General features: G+C 43.3%; 1 protein-coding gene across 2 annotated transcripts in view; it reads right to left on the bottom strand.

Annotated features, from left to right (window-relative positions):
* Positions 1 to 1,893: 1,893 nt before the first annotated feature.
* DIAPH3 (diaphanous related formin 3) overlaps positions 1,894 to 19,689 on the bottom strand; it is a 98,170-nt gene continuing 80,374 nt past the window's right edge. For both annotated transcript variants that reach the window (XM_056862188.1, XM_056862189.1), the window contains one exon: positions 1,894 to 2,153. In XM_056862188.1, coding sequence (XP_056718166.1) covers positions 1,894 to 2,153 — 260 coding nt within the window. The remainder of the gene's footprint in view (positions 2,154 to 19,689) is intronic.

Consider the following 19,689-nt stretch of genomic DNA (forward strand, 5'->3'; position numbering starts at 1 on the left):
ACACTTCTGGAAAGGCTTGTATTTCCAGTTTTCCAGAGAAATAAATAAATTACGTGAACAAGGGCACGTATTAAATTCAGTAATCTCTAATCCCAAAGGGGCAGCCTGCACTTGTCTGTTGCTGCTAAAAGAAGAGTGGTTTCATCCACAAGACTAACATCTTTTTACGCTGGCATCCACTTTCATAGAATCATAGAGTTGGAAGGGACCACCAGGGTCATCTAGCCCAACCCCCTGCACAATGCAGGAAATTCACAACAACCTCCTCCCCACACCCCCAGTGACCCCTACTCCATGCCCAGAAGATGGCCAAGATGCCCTTACTCTCATGAACTGCCTACGGTCATAGAATCGGCATTCATGGAATTCGTAATCAGAGGAACATTCTGATGAGGAATCCGAAAGAAGAAATCCACTATATGAAACACGTCTCAGCATTCTGGTTTTATTTGTTCAGCAATAAATAAGGCAGTGCACATATCGAAAAACCGGTCCTACGCATAATCACAAAGGGTTGGAGCCGGCCTAACGTTTTCCACCCGCCCAACAAGGGAGGAGATTTTCATTGATTTTGCCCTCCCATTACCATCCTCCAATGTCTCCCCAAGCTATTCCTCAGGGGAGGGGGGATCCCCCATTCCCCAGGGGCAGCATTGGGGGGGTCAGGGAAGTAGCACTTCTGTGGACGGAATCTTTCTGTCCACATAAACTGTAGAGGGGGATCAAAGCAATGGTTGACAAAATTAGGTTCTTGATCTGTTTCTCCAATTAACCTGGAAGTGTGGTCTGACTGGAATCTTGTAGAAGAGACTCCTACAAAACTGAAAGTGACATAATATTCTGTCTGTGATTAGCCTTAGTGGTGTGCGACTGATAAATGGATTAATATGTATACGCACATGCCTCAATAATGATGAAAGCATGTGGTAAGCCTACCAGATTCAAAGCACCGACATTCGACTAAACATTTTCCTATGACTCTTTTGTGTGCAAAGAAAAAAAATTAATATCAGTCAAAGAGTAACTAACTTCCTTTGGTATATGTTTGTGCTGTGAACACACATTAGCAAAACTGTGTTTTATATTTCAAGTTTAAGCAGAAGCTACATGCTAGACATGCATCGTGTTATACAGGAGCAATTTTAGCATAGACACGTCCCTCTGACAAGCAATTCCAATATACCTATAAAATACATTCATTAGAGTACAATCTTGTATTGCACATTTTGTTAAAATTTCAAAACTATCAGCAATACACATAAAATATACATATTTTGTGCTGGATTTTAAAAACCCGACAACAGCATAAAATTGTTTTATAAAGTACAGCACATAGTGAAGAAAGCACGCCGGCTCATTCAGATCTGAGAGCCAACAAAATGTATCTGTTCTCATTTGGATCACGGTTGAATTGCCTTCCACCCAGAATTACAGTTACAGAAGGAACTATTTTATAGCCAGGCACCAGATATGATGCATTTGTACTTTACCAAAAGTATAATACTGAATATATAACATGTGTGCATCACAAAAGGGCGTATATAGCCTAAACATATAACAGAAAAAAAAGTCTTATCCATATCGGTGATTCAAGCATTCAGGAAAAGCACATGGTACAGCCTTCGAAAGGCGGACTCATTTCAGAATAGAGGTGAAGAACAGGTATTTGAAAACTCCCTGTCAAAATCTTCACGTACATAAGCTTGCACATCAAGAAGAAAGGTTCTTCTGGCCTGACTTTCTACCTGAGGTGCTTGCTTTCCACAGGCAGAGATTTTTGGTACAGAGAACTATTCCACCTGCGTTTTTGAAGTGGTATGGTCCGGGGAGGGCTGCACCACAGTTTTCCTGAGTGTTTGAAGGACCCTCTTAGCATTTTACTGGTGAAAGGGCCTACAGTGCTCGCAATCGTGCTAGCAGAGCTTCCACTTCTGGAATAGCTTCTCGTTTGGAAGAACTGTTGGAAAACTCTATTTCCTTCTCTCTGCTGCTTCCCCCATGACTGATATCCTTCTTCCCCGTGGCTTTTCTCTTTTCTGCAGACAAACCAGCTTCCATCTCATGGTTACGCTCCTTGCTCAGTTGACTCCTCACCAACGTTGTGTTAGCACTGAGGTGCAAATGTAGCTTTTCTGCCGCTGCGACCTGGTTTTCTGTATGGAATAAAACAGACATGTCATTTATGTTGTCTTCTGCAGCCAGGTCCCTGAAGCAAATGTACAATTCTACATGCCAAAGAGGAGAACGAAGGGGGAGATTGTTTGTTTATTGAAGCTTGGAAATGAAGAGGAACGAGAGAGAATGAAATGCCATACAACATAAGAACATAAGAAAGGCCATGCTGGGTCAGAACAAGGTCCATCAAGTCCAGCAGTCTGTTTGCACAGTGAATTCACTCTTCTCTACTTATGGACAGATGGACTCACATTCTAGCTGTATCTGAAGAAGTGAGCTGTGGCTCATGAAAGCTCCTAGGAAAAATGGATACTAGTCATGATGCACACTATGCTCTCTAATATCAGAGAAGCATGCCTATTAAATTAGGCACTGTTGAACACAGGCAGGATAAGAACATAAGAAAGGCCATGCTGGATCAGATCAGGGTCTATCAAGTCCACAGTGGCCAGCCAGGTGTCTCTAGGAAGTCCACAAACAAGACAACTGCAGCAGCATTGTCCTGCCTGTGTTCCACAGCACCTACTATAACAGGCATGCTCATAAGAACATAAGAAAAGCCATGCTGGATCAGGCCAAGGCCCATCAAGTCCAGCAGACTGTTCACTAAGTGCCCAACCAGGTGCCTCTAGGAAGCCCACAAGCAAGACGACTGCAGCAACATTATCCTGCCTGTGTTCCTTTACAGCACCTATTATAATAGGCATGCTCCTCTGATCCTGGAGAGAATAGGTATGCATCATGACTAGTATAAAATACTTGAAAAAATCAACAGCAGTTTAAGAGGCAAAAGTCCAAAGCTTTCTTGATACATGGAACTAGTTGCGTGGCCCTTGGAGCTTGGCCTAGATTTCTACAAGTTTCAGCTGCAGTTTCATAAAGCCAGCGTATCCTGCCAACTGCAGATCACCCACAAGACCTAGCAACACTCATCGTACAGAATTAAATGGAGGGAAAAAGAGAACGGTGAACACTATTCCCCCTCTTTATCTAACAGTTTAAATCACAGGAGAACAGTAGCGACTAAAATCAGAACAAAGGAAGTTTTGACATTTGCTCGCTCATGAAAACGAGCAAAGCTGGTCCCACATTCACAGCACACAATTTGTGGCTAGAATTGTGACTTCAGCACACACACACCCCAAAAAACTTTGATGGGGATGACAGAGAGCATTCCTTTGTTTAACAGGTACACTGAAAGAACTTAAGAAGTCTTTTCAAAGAGATCTCACCTCAAACTACGTTAAATGGGGTGGGGTGGCCATTTTGGAATAGTGAACACTGCTGGACTTGGCTAATATCATTCAGGGACCTTAATGGCAAAGCAAGAATCAAAACCTGGATTTTCACACTATTTCTCAATCAATAATATGTCATAGGATTTGGTCTGAGATTAAAAATGGGTACTATACATATGCAAGAAAGATATTCATTCTGGATCCTGATCCTAATTAGATGCAATAATCCTGGTGGTGACTACTTGAAACAATATTCTGGTAGTATGGAGTATATCTTGCTAGCAGGACAAATCTCAGCATGGATTCAAGCAACTGGTCCTTTAAGGAACTATGTGGTTGCTTTGCCTTCTGAAATTCAAGCACATTTTAGCCCTTATCAACGTGTCAAAACACAAATTAGTAACTGGGAGAAACATTTTCTCCAATGATGAGCTCGCCACCACCAATTAAATGGGGTTTTTCACTTCATTTCAGCTAAGAAGGAAGTTCCAAGTCCAAAACGATTTATACCAAACGATACCTTGCTGCTATTTTTGTTCTTTCCTTGTTTAAGTTTCTTTGCAGTAAGAAAAAGTCTCGCTATTTAATTATCTAACAAGGCCCGTTACCTTATTTTTAGGCAATCGGGGCTCCTCAGCAGTTAGAATAATGGTAAAGGCACCTCTTGCCAGAATTATAAATTCATTATTGCCTGAAAAGAGCTCTTCAACAGGTAATGGGCTGTCCACGACACCTATTTTAACCATAGTGCTATAATCATTAGATTACTAGATACTGATTTGGTACAAAAGAGGAAACCCAGTGAAGGCCTTTTCACATACATTGGGCCCGGCACAATTGTAATATCCTGAGCATGGCCTCTATATGAATGCTAAAATCCCCCTCCCCAAGTCATCGCTGGAGGTGCTTTGGAACACAGGCAGGATAATGCTGCTGCAGTCTGTCTCATTTGTGGGCTTCCTAGAAGCACCTGGTGGGCCACTGTGTGAACAGACCACTGGACTTGATGGACCTTGGTCTGATCCAGCAGGGCCTTTCTTATGTTCTTCTTGGGTTCTTAATCTCTACTCATATGTTCTGCCTATTATGTTGCCTAACAACGTCGTCTACCTATCCTGTCCCCCAAACCATGTCAAGATAAATATGCTGTTCTTATGGGTGGTGGAAGATCAAAACCTTTCTTTCAGCTGGATGTTCCAGCCGCAACCTCAGCCCTTGGAGGACCAAGTCAGCAAAAAGAAGGATGGAAAGGGCATGGTGTTAGCCTTTCTTTCCTTGGTAACAGAGGTGGACAGGGGGAGCAGTACTGGATTAGGCCAAAGAGCCCACTAATCCCATACTCTTGTTCTAAGCAATGGAGTACTATCTTTTCCAAGAACATAAATGGGGAAGGGGCAATGGTAACCCCAAACAAATGTTGATGCAATCAAAAATGCTGGGTCTTCAGCAATCTATAAAGCAATTTTAAAAAATCAAAATACTCTTCCAACATCCAGGGGATTAACGCATGGGCAGAATGTTCCTGGTTCGCTCCTCTGTTATCTCACAGTATTTTAATCCCACAATATTTAAGTCTGGATAATCAAACGCATGACGCCAGCCCATCCCACATTAAGTCTGAAACAAGTAGCTGCTGGAGGCTCCCCGTGCATTTGAGCCAACCATATAATGTGGGATAGTCCACAATGTGGGATAGCAGGGGAGTGACATCGCCCAAGGATTGGCCAAGGGGTTATCCAATCAAAGGGCAATTCTCCCCCTTTTTTTCTTGGAACACCAGCGTTCCGGTATACCATCGTCTCAACCAGTTAAGCATTGATCTTCTCAGGCATAAAATGGCTTTTTGGAGTGGGGCAGTGGAATGCATACTAGAGTGAGGGAGGTGCGTTGGTGCTACTGAAAAAAAGATGTGGGTATTTTTTTGCTGAGATGTTAGAAAATCGGCAATCTGGTGAAGCTAGCATACCTCAGAAGTTTACAGGCTTTGCAAACGAACTCACTAGTAGAAGCTGGTGTGGATGACAGGATGGATTGTGCTAGTCCCATGGGCTGTCATTCCAGTCCCAGAGCTCTGGGTTTAGAGATCTTACTGGAAAATCCATTCCACATTTTCTTTGCAACTCTGTTTGTGCTGTAATGTATTTCAATGGAGCTCATGCAAGGCAATTGGCAATCCAGGCTCCTTCAATAGGCTATGCATCCTCTCCCATTGTTTCTAATCGGCCAGCCTGTCATTCATTTTAGTGCATCCTGACTTCACCTCTTTGCTTCCACCCACACCCGGAAACTAGCTGCGATGATCCCGAGGTGGCCAGCCCAGAGGAGAGGGGAAGGAAAGCCTTGTACATTTTTCAGCGTACCACTTCAGAGGCTCGCAACAGCACAGCGGATGGGAACGCGTTGATCAGATTGACGGACCACGTTTTGCTTCCACCCAAAGCTGGAAAGTTGTGCCTTTTCCTTCCAAGTGTAAATAAAGTTGTGTTGTGAGGGCGAGGCAACAAAACTGGCTGGGCTTATTCAAAACAGGACAAAATGGGCATTTTAATTAAAAAGACGGGACAGCCAGGAAATGTGACAAAAAACGGGTCAGCCTATACAAAAGGAAGGTAGGACAGGACTGTGCTTCAGCTGCCATTTGCCTTGGAGTGGGGGCTCAGTCCCCCCTCGCAAGTTCGGGGGGGGGGGGGCTCGAGGGCTTGAGCCCCCCCAAAGTTTACGCCTATGTGAGGGAGACCAGTAAGGGGCGTGTCCTTGAACGAAAGGAGGTTAGTAGCGGGCTAGTCATGTGATTACACGCACGCCGGCGTTCCAGTAATGTAGCGAAATTTTAAAAAAGTAGCGGTTTAGCACTGAAAAGATCGCTAGAAAACAGGGATTGCTTAACCTGGTTTTTTTTGCCTTAATTCGCTACTAAGGTGGGTCCGATGCGCAGCACTTGGACGGTCGTGCGTGTGGACCACGGAGATTCGCTACTATTAAGGCACAAAAGCGAGACAAATTGGCCGTGCGTTAAACCCCCCAGTCTTTGAGTGGTCCCTCAAATGAGCTCCAACTTTAAAAAAAAGGCATATTCAATATTCATGTAACCTTGAACGAGGCTTGAAAACGGCTTCAGCAAACTTGACATGACATTTAGAGTTTTTTGGTTATTCACTGAAAGATGTTCCATCATCCCAATAGTAATGACTTTGGAGCACAGGCAGTCACTCATGACAGTGTGTTTTATGCGAGTGCTGAAAATCCCTGCCGAAAACAGCTTGTACATTAAAAGGCTGCTGCTGAAGATATTTACTGCACTGTCATTTCCTGACCAGGGGCTCACAATGATGGATGAGTTTTTTATCCAGTTTCTTGGGCAATCGCAACACATTTTAGAAGCATGATCACCTTTCGGCTGTTGGGAGGAAAATAAATACCCCCTTCTCCTACATCGGAGGGACAACGGCTGCAAAAATCGAGTAACGGGAACAATTTCACTTAACTGCGGTTATAGTATGAGGAAGTAGCACAACGAACATATAATCTGAATTAGGCGTGCACAAGGCTGTGAGGGATAACACTGCACTCTCTGGAGAAAGGGAGGGAGGGATAAAAAAACCCATTCAATCTGGATAACATGCCAATTTTGAATTTACATATGAAAGCTAATATCAGCAACTCGCAAAGAATGACACTTCTGAAGAGTGATATTTCTCTTAAACAGGATCGCTGTATTAGAGGTAATTCCAATCTTCCTAAAGCTAACTGCTACAGTCCTTTCCCAGGCAAGTCCCCCCCTCCCCTTTGGCATGAAAAATTATTAAGCAGATTTTTGACACGAAGGCATTTTAGCCTAACTATACTAGCAGTCTGACAGCACTATGAAAATGTATAGCCCTCTTGCTACACGGGAAGGCTTAGATGTTCGCAAAACGGATCGAACCCTATGACTGAATTGAGACCTGTTTGTCCACTACAGTGTTTCTCTCTCTCTCTTTTTTTTTTTTACCAAAAACGATACGCAATCTGTCACATATTCTGATATTGTACTCTTTTGAAGCCAAGAGTAGTGAATGCTTATATTGCATAGAGAAGACTCCTCCCTGTAGATCACGGGTGGGGAACCTTTTTCCTGCCGAGGGCCATTTGCACATTTATAACATCATTCAGGGGCCATACCAGGTGTAGCTCTCCCGGCGGGGGGGGGGGGGAGAGAGAGAGAGGCTAGGGCTACCAGGTCTCCCTGTGGTGGCAATGGCAGCTTCTGTGGGAGTCCACGGCCGCACCAAATGATGTCACGGGCCTTACATGGCCCGCGGGCTGGTGGTTCCCCACCCATCTTAGATCCTTCTGAGCTAGAGATCTGCCAGGACCCACGAAGGGCCAGACCAAATGATTTCACAGGCCTTAAACGGCCCCCGGGCCTGACGTTCCCCACCCCTGCTGTAGATGCTGTTCTCTCACCTGACACAAGATAGAAATGCTCTTATGAAGACAGCAGAAAAATCAAATGAGCATAGAATATTTGTGGAGATTCTGAGACTTGAAGACAGGGCTTGCTATGTCTTTAGAAGTCCACTCATGAGCACAATTCCAAAGACTTAAAGGGTTTATTCCATGAGACATGTGAATGGCCTATAAGATTTTGACTACATTAAGGCTAGAATGGAGTAGTTTATATTATATTAGAGGTGGACGACATTCTGGTGAACTGGGTTGTTTCCCCACTTCTACATATGAAGCTAGCTGGGTGACCTTGGGCTAGTCACAGCTCTCTCAGTTCCACCTACCTCACAGGGTGTCTGTTTTGGGGAGGGGAAGGGAAGGTGATTGTAAGCAGGTTTGATTCTCCCTTAAGTGGTAGAGAAAGACAGCATATAAAAACCAACTCTTCTTCTATTAGCATGTTTGGTTCTTGCTACCATTAAAAATAATGTCATAATTTCTCCAACTATATAGGGCTGGTTTGGGCGATACAGTGAGTTCATACTAACTGTGGATTGGAAAGATTCTGCTCTGCTTCCTGACCCACCAGATGGGCCAACTAAAGATGCACCGTCCACTTCAGGCTGTGAAAAGTGTTGGCATTATTTGAGAATCTAATTCTTAGCGGCGAGTTGCAACTGCGACATTTTCTACTTTGTTAAGTTGATGGCCGCAACTGAGAGCACCTCTCACTCCGCGTGTTTCATTCAAACAAGTATTTCATGTGTTGTTTTTAATTTTGTTTTCTGCCACTTCACTTTTGATTGCTGGAAATTGTGTTTAAAAGCCAGGTTCGCTACATAGCTCAGAGCTGATTCACATTGTGTGTTTTTTTTCTCTGACTTGGATATAATTACTCATGTCAAGAAGAGAGCATTAAATGTACTCTGTGAGGAACTATGAGCTCTTTTCTCTGTGTATATGCATCAGAAAGCAGATAAATGTAATAGTTTCCCAGCAAGCATACCTAGAAAGAAAGAGATACTTCTGGTGATTCATACATTACCATTTACTTATGTTTTCCACATGAATATTAATCTCTTATGTTGGGGAAAATAAAGTGGCCCTCCAAAGCAGCTACATTCTTGCCACGGTTTACAGGTGCACATCTTTGACGTTTAAGATCCACACAATGCAACATAACCGTTTTTTGAAAGGTGTGTGTGTGTTAAGTGCCATCAAGTCGCTTCCGGCTCACGGAGACCCTATGAATCAATGTCCTTCAAAACGTCCTATCTTTGACAGCCTTGCTCAGACCTTGCAAATTGAGGGCTGTGGCTTCCTTTATTGAGTCCATCAATCTCCGGTTGGGTCTTCCTCTTTTCCTGCTGCCCTCAACTTTTCCTAGCATGACTGTCTTTTCCAGTGACTCTTGTCTTCATAATGTGACCAAAATACGATAGCCTCAGTTTAGTCATTTTAGCATCTAGGGTCAGTTCTGGCTTGATTTGATCTATAACCCACTGATTTGGTTTTTTGGCAGTCCACAGTATCTTAACACTCTCCTCCAACACCACATTTCAAAGAAATCTACTTTCTTCCTATCAGCTTTCTTGAAAGGTAGCTAATTGCTAACATTGAAACCATGATTATTGGGTCTCGGTCTTGTTGAACGTGGCATCCGGTATGTATAGCAATCTTCACAATTCTCAACAAAAAGATACTCAGTATAATTACAACTGCCCTGACTTGGAAGGCCCACGCTAGCCCAATCTTCTCAAGATCTCAGAAGCCAAGCATGGTTGGCCCCGGTTAGTACATGGATGAGAAACCACCAAGGAAGTCTAGGGCTGCTACAAAGAGGCAGGCAATGGCAAGCCACCTATGAACATCTCTTACCCTGACCTGGACGGCCCAGGCTAGCCAGATCTTATCAGATCTCATAAGCTAAGTAGGGTTGGCCCTGGTTGGATGGGAGACCACCAAGAAGTCCGTCCAGGGTTACGACACAGAGGCAGGTAATGACAACCCACCTCTGTTCAACCTTTGCCTTGAAAACACTACGGAGTTGCCCTAAGTTGGTGGCGACTTGATGGCACTTTGCACCACCACCATCACTACAACTGACCCTGAATTTCCAAGGTAGCAGTTGGAAACAGCACATCACATGGAAATCTAAGATGTCTACAGGTCACTTGTGTTCGCAGTTCTTTATGATCTTGACACTCAACAATTTTTTATTCTCAGAGTTGCTCTGAGGTACCTCTTGGCTTTCCATGGAGCCAATTCAGACCCTTGGCATACTGACAGACATTAAAAGGATAAGAACTTTTGAGAACGAGTGAAGAAAAAACTGATGAATTTGAAAGAACCAAGACAAAGCCACGCCTATTCTGTCGACATTGTTCATGGCAAAGTGCTCTCATGGTACTACTGCTTAATCTGCAAGTAACCTTCCAGCTGAACTTCTGCATATGGCAAAGGTCTTCTTCCACACAGAGTCATCTGTAGGTCACGGTGACATGCCTGTAAGGCACTTTGCAGGTAAAAGCACCTGTATCCATGAATTCCATCCCCTCCACTATTTTGGCAATCCAATCTCAAGACGACACAAGAGCACACTAATTGTAATTTATAATACCCCGTATTCTTATGATGTGGACCAATGTAAGTACACCTAGTAGGATCACATAAATGCCCTTCCATCTCACCCCTTCCTCTAATGGCTTAATGGCCATCAATTTTCCTCTTTGCTCTCTGTGGGATGGCATGTTTAATATGAAATAATTAAATATGTTCCTTTTTATGATACTGCAGCCTTAATTTTACCCATTTTGACAAGGCACACACTTCTGATGGCTCCCTTCTCTATGCAGCAGATCTTTCAAAGAAGGTCATGAAAAGATATTTCATGGAACGAAAGGATTTAATAATACTAATTCGGTGATGGAGGACGCAAAAGATAAGACTTTTCACCACCATATCCTACATGGAATGAAGTGGACAATAGAGACAATTAAGTCCTGTGGCTTAGGAGAAAAAAGAAAAGACACAGACAGCATGGATACGTGTTTACATTAACTAAAGAGTCATCTCACTTCCTAAGCGCTTTAGAGTTACGTATCAGAAGACGGACACATTGTTCAGTCTAGGAGATAGCCCATGATAGCATAATAGGTTGAGTCATCCCTAAAATATATATATTGGGCTACAGCATATATAACAAAACCGACAACGAAAGGACCTTAAACCAATGCAGTGAATAACAAATTGGGTATGTATTTTCCTGTTGTTGTTGTTTTCCCCTAGTTGTCAGCCCTACCTTCCATTTTCACTTCTGTACCAAACACAGGCGACAGTAGGGAGCCTGTCATCTTTGATGAAACCTTGTTATTAAGATCACGGTATAATGAAAACGAGTCATTTAAAACAAAATCTGATACTGCTCATTTTTGCAGGCTAAGCCTGTACAAAATCTGCATACTTCAAATTCTTATGATACCATACCTTTATTCGTCTCAAGATACTGCCGTTGAGCCAATAGGACAGATGGCTGAAAGAAAGAAGGGGAGGGACCACTCCTCATTTTGCCTTTGCAAAGACCAGAAAGATTAAATGGGTGGGGGACTAAAAGCACATGGCTGCCCTTAACAGCACAAACGAAGAAGAAGTAGAAGTAGAAGCAGGAGTTAGTTTTTATATGCTGACTTTCTCCACCACTTAAGGAAGAATCAAGCCGGCTTACAATCACCTTCCCCTCCCCACAACAGGCACCCTGTGAGGTAGGTGAGGCTGAGAAAATGTGAAAAGCCCAAGGTCACCCAGCTGGCTTCATGTGGAGGAGTGGGGAATCAAACCCGGTTCTCCAGATCAGAGTCTACCGCTCCAAACCACAGCTCTTAACCACTACACCACACTGGCTTAATTGGAAGCAGAGATAATGTTCTACTGCAGGAGTCCTGCAAGTGTGCTTTTTAAGTGGAGAGGGCGGACTGGACACACCTGAGTAGAGCTGTCGCTAAGTACCAGCCTCCCCATTTTCAGGTACAGCTTTAGAAGCCAAAGCTTGCGTAAGGTGAACTGCTGGCATGAGCCAAAGGGCAAGAATCAAAAGGTCCTTGACCTTTGGCTCTTACCCAGTGACCCCACTGATCTGGATCCGCAAGAGCAATTCCAGTCGGGGATGACTCTGCAAGTGCACAGGACAACACTAATTTTTTGTCGCAGATTTGGCTCCGAGTTTGCTGATCATGAGCATCATAACTATTCTGTGTCCATGCTTTTAAATTGGCAACTTGTGTATTTAACTTTAATCTCTTTTAATTTTATTAACTGGAATGTTCTTTATGTCCTACTTGGAGTCTACATTGATTGTTGCCTTGAGTCCAAGGAGATAAGGTGGGACAGAAATGTTTTAAATAAATAAATAGCGGTGGCAACGTGTGGCAACGGAATAGCTGGGATGATGACTTTATCTAAAGCTCCCCAGAGCTACAAGCCTTGGCTCTAAGATTACCAGGTGGATGGCGTGAAGGAAGAACGCCAAACCTGCTACTCATGGGAAGAGTTATCTTTTCACAGTCTTCCCCACAACACTTAGGGGCAACTAAGAGTTCATTGACGGAGGAAAATGCTGAAGAGGTATTCTCTTCCACTGGAGTTGAGGCTCAGTACTTGTGAAGGGAGGGGCCTGGGAATAAATCCAGCTAACCTCCGATGAGGGCGCAGTGCTCACTACAGACAAGTGCACTGGCGTCTCACGGTCTATGCTCATTTGAGTGCTCTGGGCCTCCTCTGCCTCTAGGAGCAAGGGGACAAATATGGAGAGCCTACCCCTCCAACTGCTCATTGGCTGGACTCTCCCTGCTATATACTCGGGGATCAGGGGAGAGGGGTAGAAACTTGGAAGCCAAAGAGAAGAAGGAGAAGAGTTGGTTTTTATATGCCGACTCTCTCTCCCTTTTAAAGAGAATCAAACCAGCTTACAATTGCCTTCCCTTCCTCTCTCCACAACAGACACCTTGTGAGGTAGGTGGGGCCAAGAGAGTTCAGAGAGAACTGTGACTAGCCCAAGGTCACCCAGAAGACTTCATGTGGAGGAGCAGGGAAACCAACCTGGTTCACCAGATTAGAGTCCACTGCTCACGTGAAGGAGTGGGGAATCAAATATGGTTCTCCAGATTAACCACTACACCAAGCTTAACCACTACACCAAGCTGTCGCTCAAGGCAAGAACTTAGCATCCGGCTTGTGATTTTTCTACTTTCTAAGTGATCTGCAAACACTGTTGATGCCATTTTCAACTTAGGAAGCATTATATTCAATGAAAAAGATGTTAGATGCTAAAAGTCAAAGAACAAGGTAATTAAAATTTGGTGATATTTAAAGTTAGATTAAAACATTTTAGAAAGGGAAGATTTAGACTTCTCAGACTTAGGCAACCCCTAAAAGCTGAAATTTATTTGAATGTAACCAAACCCTCTATTTTACTGATGTATGAACCCATACTGAGATGAATCGGTGATTTTACTAGTATTTACTGTCAAGTAAGTAGCGTACAGGACTGGAGGATCAGAACCATCCCTTGTTATGTTCCAAAACAATTCTGCAAAATTATGATGACTTATCATGCCATATTTACACAAATGTTCAAAAAAGCACTTTACATAATAGCCTATGCCCAATGGACTTACAGCACTGGAAACGCCTATGGAAAGGGCAAATAGCTCAAGTTAATTTCTCTGTGTGCCCAGAACAGTATCTTTATTCTTCAATTCAGGCAAGAAGAATTCTAGTTCAGGGTCTTAAGCAGAAGCATAGCTACAATCTAATTTACAAAAGTAGAATTTATAGAGAGTAACCTTCAACTTGCTAGTAAAATAGTTTTTTTAAAAAAAATCACAGGTTTTGGTGGTCTGACAACTCAAAAGAGGGAAAAGGGTAAGAAAGGCTGAGCCAGCGACATTTTTCAAAAATCTATGGACAACTTAATTTATTTCCCTTTTGCCTGTTTCAGTTCAACTCTTACTCCAGAAGATAGATGGCTAGGGTCCTCTGGATAGTGTCTGCCATGGAGCACGCTGGTTCTTCATCTGAAACAGGCACCTGGATGCAGTTTTAGAGTGAAGGAGGGCTAATAAACTGAAGCTTAATCCTAACAAGATGGAAGTGCTACTGGTGGGCAGAAGGTCAGACCCAGGATTTAAGGTGTTACCCGTTCTGGATGGAGTTGCACTCCCTTTGAAGGAAGAGGTCCGTGGTCTGGGATCAACGTACCTGAAGGACCACCTACTCCCTTATGAAGCAGCCTGACCTCTACAGTTGTCTTTAGAGGCCCTTCTTTGGGTGCCCCTGCCTTCTGAGATTAAGTGGGGGGAAACCCAAGAGACGGCCTTCTCAGTCACAGCACCAGAACTTTTGAAGTCTCTCCCCGGGGACAGTTGTCTGTCCTCTTTTGTTGCTATCTTCTGCCAGAGAAGATTTTTTGTTTGTTTGTTTCATTTGGCTTTCCCTCAATGATACTTCCTCCCTAACCAATGTTTTAATTGTTGTCCTTATGCTTTGTGCGAATTTTAACTGTTGTTTTTTTAAATTGTTTAATGATGCGTGATGGGTGGGTTCATTTTAAGGTTTAAAATGTGATTTCATTGTGTATGTTTTAAATTGTTAGCTGCCTTAGCAGCCCTTGTAAGAGAGGTAAGGCCGGATACAAACTTTGTAAAAAATAATAATAGAATGATATGTGAAGACCAATGGGGCTTTCATTAGAAGAGGAAACTTAGGGGAGGGGCCGTGGCTCAGTGGTAGAGCATCTGCTTGGCATGCAGAAGGTCCCAGGTTCAACCCCTAGCCTCTCCAGTTAAAGGGTCTAGGCGAGTAGGTGATGTGAAAGACCTCTACCTGAGACCCTGGAGACAATACTGACTTTGATGGACCAAGAGTCTGATTCAGTAGAAGGCAGGTTCATGTGTTCATGCGAAATATGCTTTGCAGCAGAGACTATATAGCATGAACAGAACTTATTCAAAGAATCCAAACCAATGCTATGAACAAAATACTAACAGTCATCACCGGATTTTAAAGCAGCAATAACTTCAACTCAATCAGAAGCAGCTGGCTCAAGGAAGGAAGTATTCCCTGGGTTTCTTTCTAAAGACAACCAGTTAAGAAAATATTTATGGTAATACTATGACATCTGCTGATTCCTGGGACACCACCATTAAATGACTAAAGCACTCTAACAGCATCTGGATACAGAAGTCACACTAACCAATAATCACTTCTTCTAAAATCCACCCAAATTAGAAGTTGGAAGACAAGCAGGGTCAGCCCTGGTGAGTGCTCGAAAGGGAGACAGCCAAGGAAGTAGGTCTCTATGCAGAGGCAGGCAATGGTACAACACCTTTGTCTCTTGCTTCGAAATCCCTATCGGGTTGCTGTAAGTCAGGGGAGGGGCTGTGGCTCAGTGGTAGAGTATCTGCTTGGCAGGCAGAAGGTCCCAGGTTCAATCCCCGGCATCTCCAGTTAAAGGGACTAGGCAAGTAGGTAATGTGAAGGACCCCTGCCTGAGACCCTGGAGAGCAGCTGCCGGTCAGAGTAGACAATACTGATTTTGATGGACCAAGGGTCTGATTAGGTATAAGGCAGCTTCATGTGTTCATGCAGACAATGTGTTCAAGCACTTTACACACACAGACACACACTACCTGCAAGAGAATCATTCCTTGAGTAACAGAGTAAAACACAAGGCTGTCCGGATTAAAGTACAAAGTTAGATGGTACATCTGTTTTATATTTGCAGTGTTGGCTGATGTGATGCAAAAGAAAGAAGCAAACCCAATAAAATTATTACGTAAGAACCAAGTAACTAAAAATACACTAATCTTTTCTAAGGATATTGTCGCAGGCTTTTCTAAGGAATTTTTCTAAGGAATTTTTATCTGATTCAGGCAGTTAATACTGAAATATATAATACTGCAGTCTCTTCTAATAAGCAGTACCATCTGCAATTCTACACATTGTAGCAAGTCAGACTTTGCTTGTTAGGTAAAACTTTAGTGAAGGTCAGAGCTTTTTAACAAAAATGAAATTAACAGAATAAAAATGCCTCTTATCTGAAAGAAAATTACTGTTCTAACATAGGCAAGCAATTAAAAAGATATGCGCTACTACTTTCTTTAGTAATTTTGTGGGGTTTTTTATTAAAAAATCTCATTCTAAGTTCTCCAACGTAACAGGAGAGGAGCAATTTTTCTTTAAAAAAAGCAAACCTTGCTTTAAATTATATAAAGGGTCTTGAATGCTATATACAAGTGATTTTCCATCTGTGATTAAAAGTCAATTCTATTTTAATTGCCTTTAGGCTAATTGTCTTCTTTCTACTCAGATAAACTGTCCTTCTCAGTAACTCTAATTGCTTTTACAGTGACACGAGGAAATGGCGGGGCAAAAAACGAGGTATCGGGCCCATCATCTGTTCAGAACAACGCTCGTGTTCAAGAAGTATTTGGTTTTATTTATGTGTCTGGTTGGTTGTACACAGAACACCAGGCAGCTATTACTATTCCTGGAATAGGAAATTGCGCTCAGTTATTTTTAAAAAACAAAAACCCTGCCATTTGACATAACTGCAGTTTCAAAATTATTACATCTAAGGAATTATTTCTTGGAAGACAGTGACGCGTTCCCTCGTGACACAGCTTTGTTTGGCTTGCTTTCTCTGAAACGTGAAAGCTGTTGTGCCGATCGGGAGCGCGGCTATCTGCCGTATAGCCTTACAGCGGGTTCATTCATATTTATACTCCGTCTCAGCTGCTGATGCAATCACTTCCGACCTCACGGTTATTTCAAACCAATCCATAACAGAAAGAGGGGGGGGGGAGAATAAGGGCTGTTGACAGGAGTTAATGTGGGTTTTAGTTTGCTTACAATTGCTTTCTAATCTAGTAAATGGCTGTGAAAATTGATGCAGTGTTCCAAGTGCTTTTATACACTACTACTGATAAAGAGTCGTTGTGCTGCGGTAGTCTCGGGAATGCTAAATTGAATTTGACAAACTTCTTTGTTTTCTCAGGTTTAACGTAAACAGGTGAAGCTGCTGAATTTACGTTAAATTTAACCGAAAGCACGCCATGTTAATTGCAGTAAAGACTGGAAAATAATGCAACAGGACTGCGGAATTTAAAAGGGGGAAATGCTAAACGTTAATATAATCCTGGCATCTCCAGGAGTGGGCATTCCCTTAAAGTTAGGCATTCCCAAGAATATTTTACACCCATTTCTTAAAAAAAAAAAAAACCCTGCAATTATCCAGATACAGGCCAAGATGTTTTCGTGTCTGAAGCAGAAAATCCAAACTTTCCATCTCTCCCCCCCGCATGACGCTGATTACAGTTGTCAGTTTGCTTTTCTTTAATCGTTAAAGTTAAAGGTACCCCAACATTGACCATTCAAGAGGGATCTCCAAACCCTAGCTACCTCATCTAACACTATCATCAGATTTTTACATTAACCACCCAAGCACACCCAGAAACATTTAACAGAGGGTACCCCTTGAAAACCTGAAACCCAAAAGCGTTTCTCTCTCCTCCATTGCTATTCCTAGTAGAAATTAACATTGGTTGACCATCTTTCCACCACCAGGTAACAGCCAGGCACAACAATAACTTACTCGTGAGCCATGGTGGAGGGACTGGGTCTCTCGTCTGACCATCCTGGGGGTACCCCAGAAGGAGAAGATTAGCCTCGGCTGAACTGCAGAGAGAGTTCTTGGGATAACTAGCAGGGAGGAGATGGTCAGGCTAGTAGGGTGGGTGAGGCCTGGGATTCCTACAGGTGGGTATGGTTGGTTGACTGTGGCAGTGGCTGTAGGGCGAGAGGCAGTGCCCCTGAGCTTGAGACACAACAGGGGCATGCTGGCTAGGGGAAGGAAACCCAGATCCAGTTGGCAGGTCCAGATGTACATCAGAGCTGGGGTTGGGCAGAGACAGAGAAGGCAGTTATGCGGAGCCACGAAAGCTGGGGAGTGAGGCTAACAACCCCCCAGGCAATGGCGAGAAGAAGTGAGACAGGGTTAGGCTAACTATGGCGTGGAGGGGAGTATCACGGGAAAGTGAGACTGTGTGAGAGAACCAATAAAGGTGGATTACAATAATGCTGTGTGATGTATCTTTATTAAAGCCAGGTTTGGAGCAGTTCAACTGGGGCTAATCTTCTGGGGTACCCCCAGGCTGGTCCGGAGACAGAGCCAGGCCTTCCGCCCTGGTTTATCGATGGCTTATTGCTACCTCCCACAAGTGTCACTACTCCATATGCCACACCCTAACCTCACCACCCTCAACCATTCAGGTGGTTTAGGACTTTGTCTTGGTGAGACGGGGAATGCATTTTTTTTTTTAACAAATACTAGCAGGGTAGACCACGAAGATCAGCCACAAACAGGAGACGGCTGAATGATTTTCCAACAGCTCCCCAGAGAATGAAAGAATATTTGCCGCATGACTGTGACAACCAGGACCACCAGGGAGAGCACAGTAGATTTGCAAGAATAAACACAGCAAATGGACTGCAAAACACAATGGGTGTTACGGGTCATCTTTGCGGCACACATGCCTGCCTGTAGGTTTCAAATGTCCATGGACCTTACTATAGTCAAGTAAGGATACGAGACAGTGGGGTGAGCCACATATTTTTCTACAGGTTTTGGTCGTTGTTCGCTTTCTGCTGTTCCTTTCCCTGTTCACAGAAAATGTATACTACAACAGTCATACAAAATAGAATACATGGAGTCTAGTCTCCCCTTGCTAAATCTGGCTATGCACCCGCTGTGCAAGTTACTTACAGAGACCCAGTACAATTATTATGAATTGAGTATTCGACAGCGAAGGGACCAAATTCAAAATCTGAATCCCTCCTGTAGAAAAACCCAAATTCTGCAGGAGCATAAAAAGCCGTATCTAGCAACAGCACAACATGCAAACGTTTGATTTGTTGATATCAGATCGCCAATTTGATCACACCGAACTCCTATCAGCAACAAAAGAACTGCTGACTTAGTTCCGTATTTAAGCTGTCTGCGTTTTCTCCAAATTGCCAAACAGTTGAGGGTATAAAAGAAACGAAACTGGCCGGTGCTCAGTGTTCAGAGGGGTGCTTCAGCTCCTCTGGTCTCACAATTTTTAGCTCAGCTCTTCCTCATTTGAAGAACTCACTTTTGGCTGCAAGAAAAAAAAAACTAAACTCTGCTACTCACAAGATGATGTGCGTCGTGGGTCTTTACACAATGATACTTTTTAAGTCCATTTTCATTCATAAAAGTTGACCCTTAGATAAATTATTTCACATGTACAACTCTGCTCTGGCTATTGGGTGGACAAGGAAGCAAAACCCACAATTATTTCTGTTCTGCCTGCAGCTGTTCAACAAGTAGCATAGCAAAACTGCGAGAGGGTGGCACATTCCATTCGAGACCTCAAGAAATAGTTAAAAGAAGAACGAAGAAAACGAAAGCAGTGATTTAGTTTTCTGCAAGATCCACGATGGACTTTTCCAGCCTTCACTGCTCATCTTTATGCTGGTCAAGATGGACAATAAAACCAAGCTCTCCATGATTCTTAACCTATTTGTTGTAGTCTTCGAAGCAGAGAGCACATTGCCCAGAGCTTCTGCTGTTTACTTTTAATGTTGGGTTCATCTCAGGTTCCTGGATACAAGCTGATGTAACTGTCCAATGTGGTAGCCACAGTAGACAATGGAGTTGGAATTGGCAGCTGGCAGCAGTGTGGATGAGAAGAGCCAGCCAACGGTGGGCACATCTGCAGCTGTCCCTGAACTAACTTTGTGTAAAAAAAAAAATGGTGCCAGAAACTCA

The sequence above is a fragment of the Euleptes europaea genome, chromosome 16 (genome assembly GCF_029931775.1).
Source record: "Euleptes europaea isolate rEulEur1 chromosome 16, rEulEur1.hap1, whole genome shotgun sequence".
Classification (NCBI taxonomy): Eukaryota; Metazoa; Chordata; class Lepidosauria; order Squamata; family Sphaerodactylidae; genus Euleptes; species Euleptes europaea.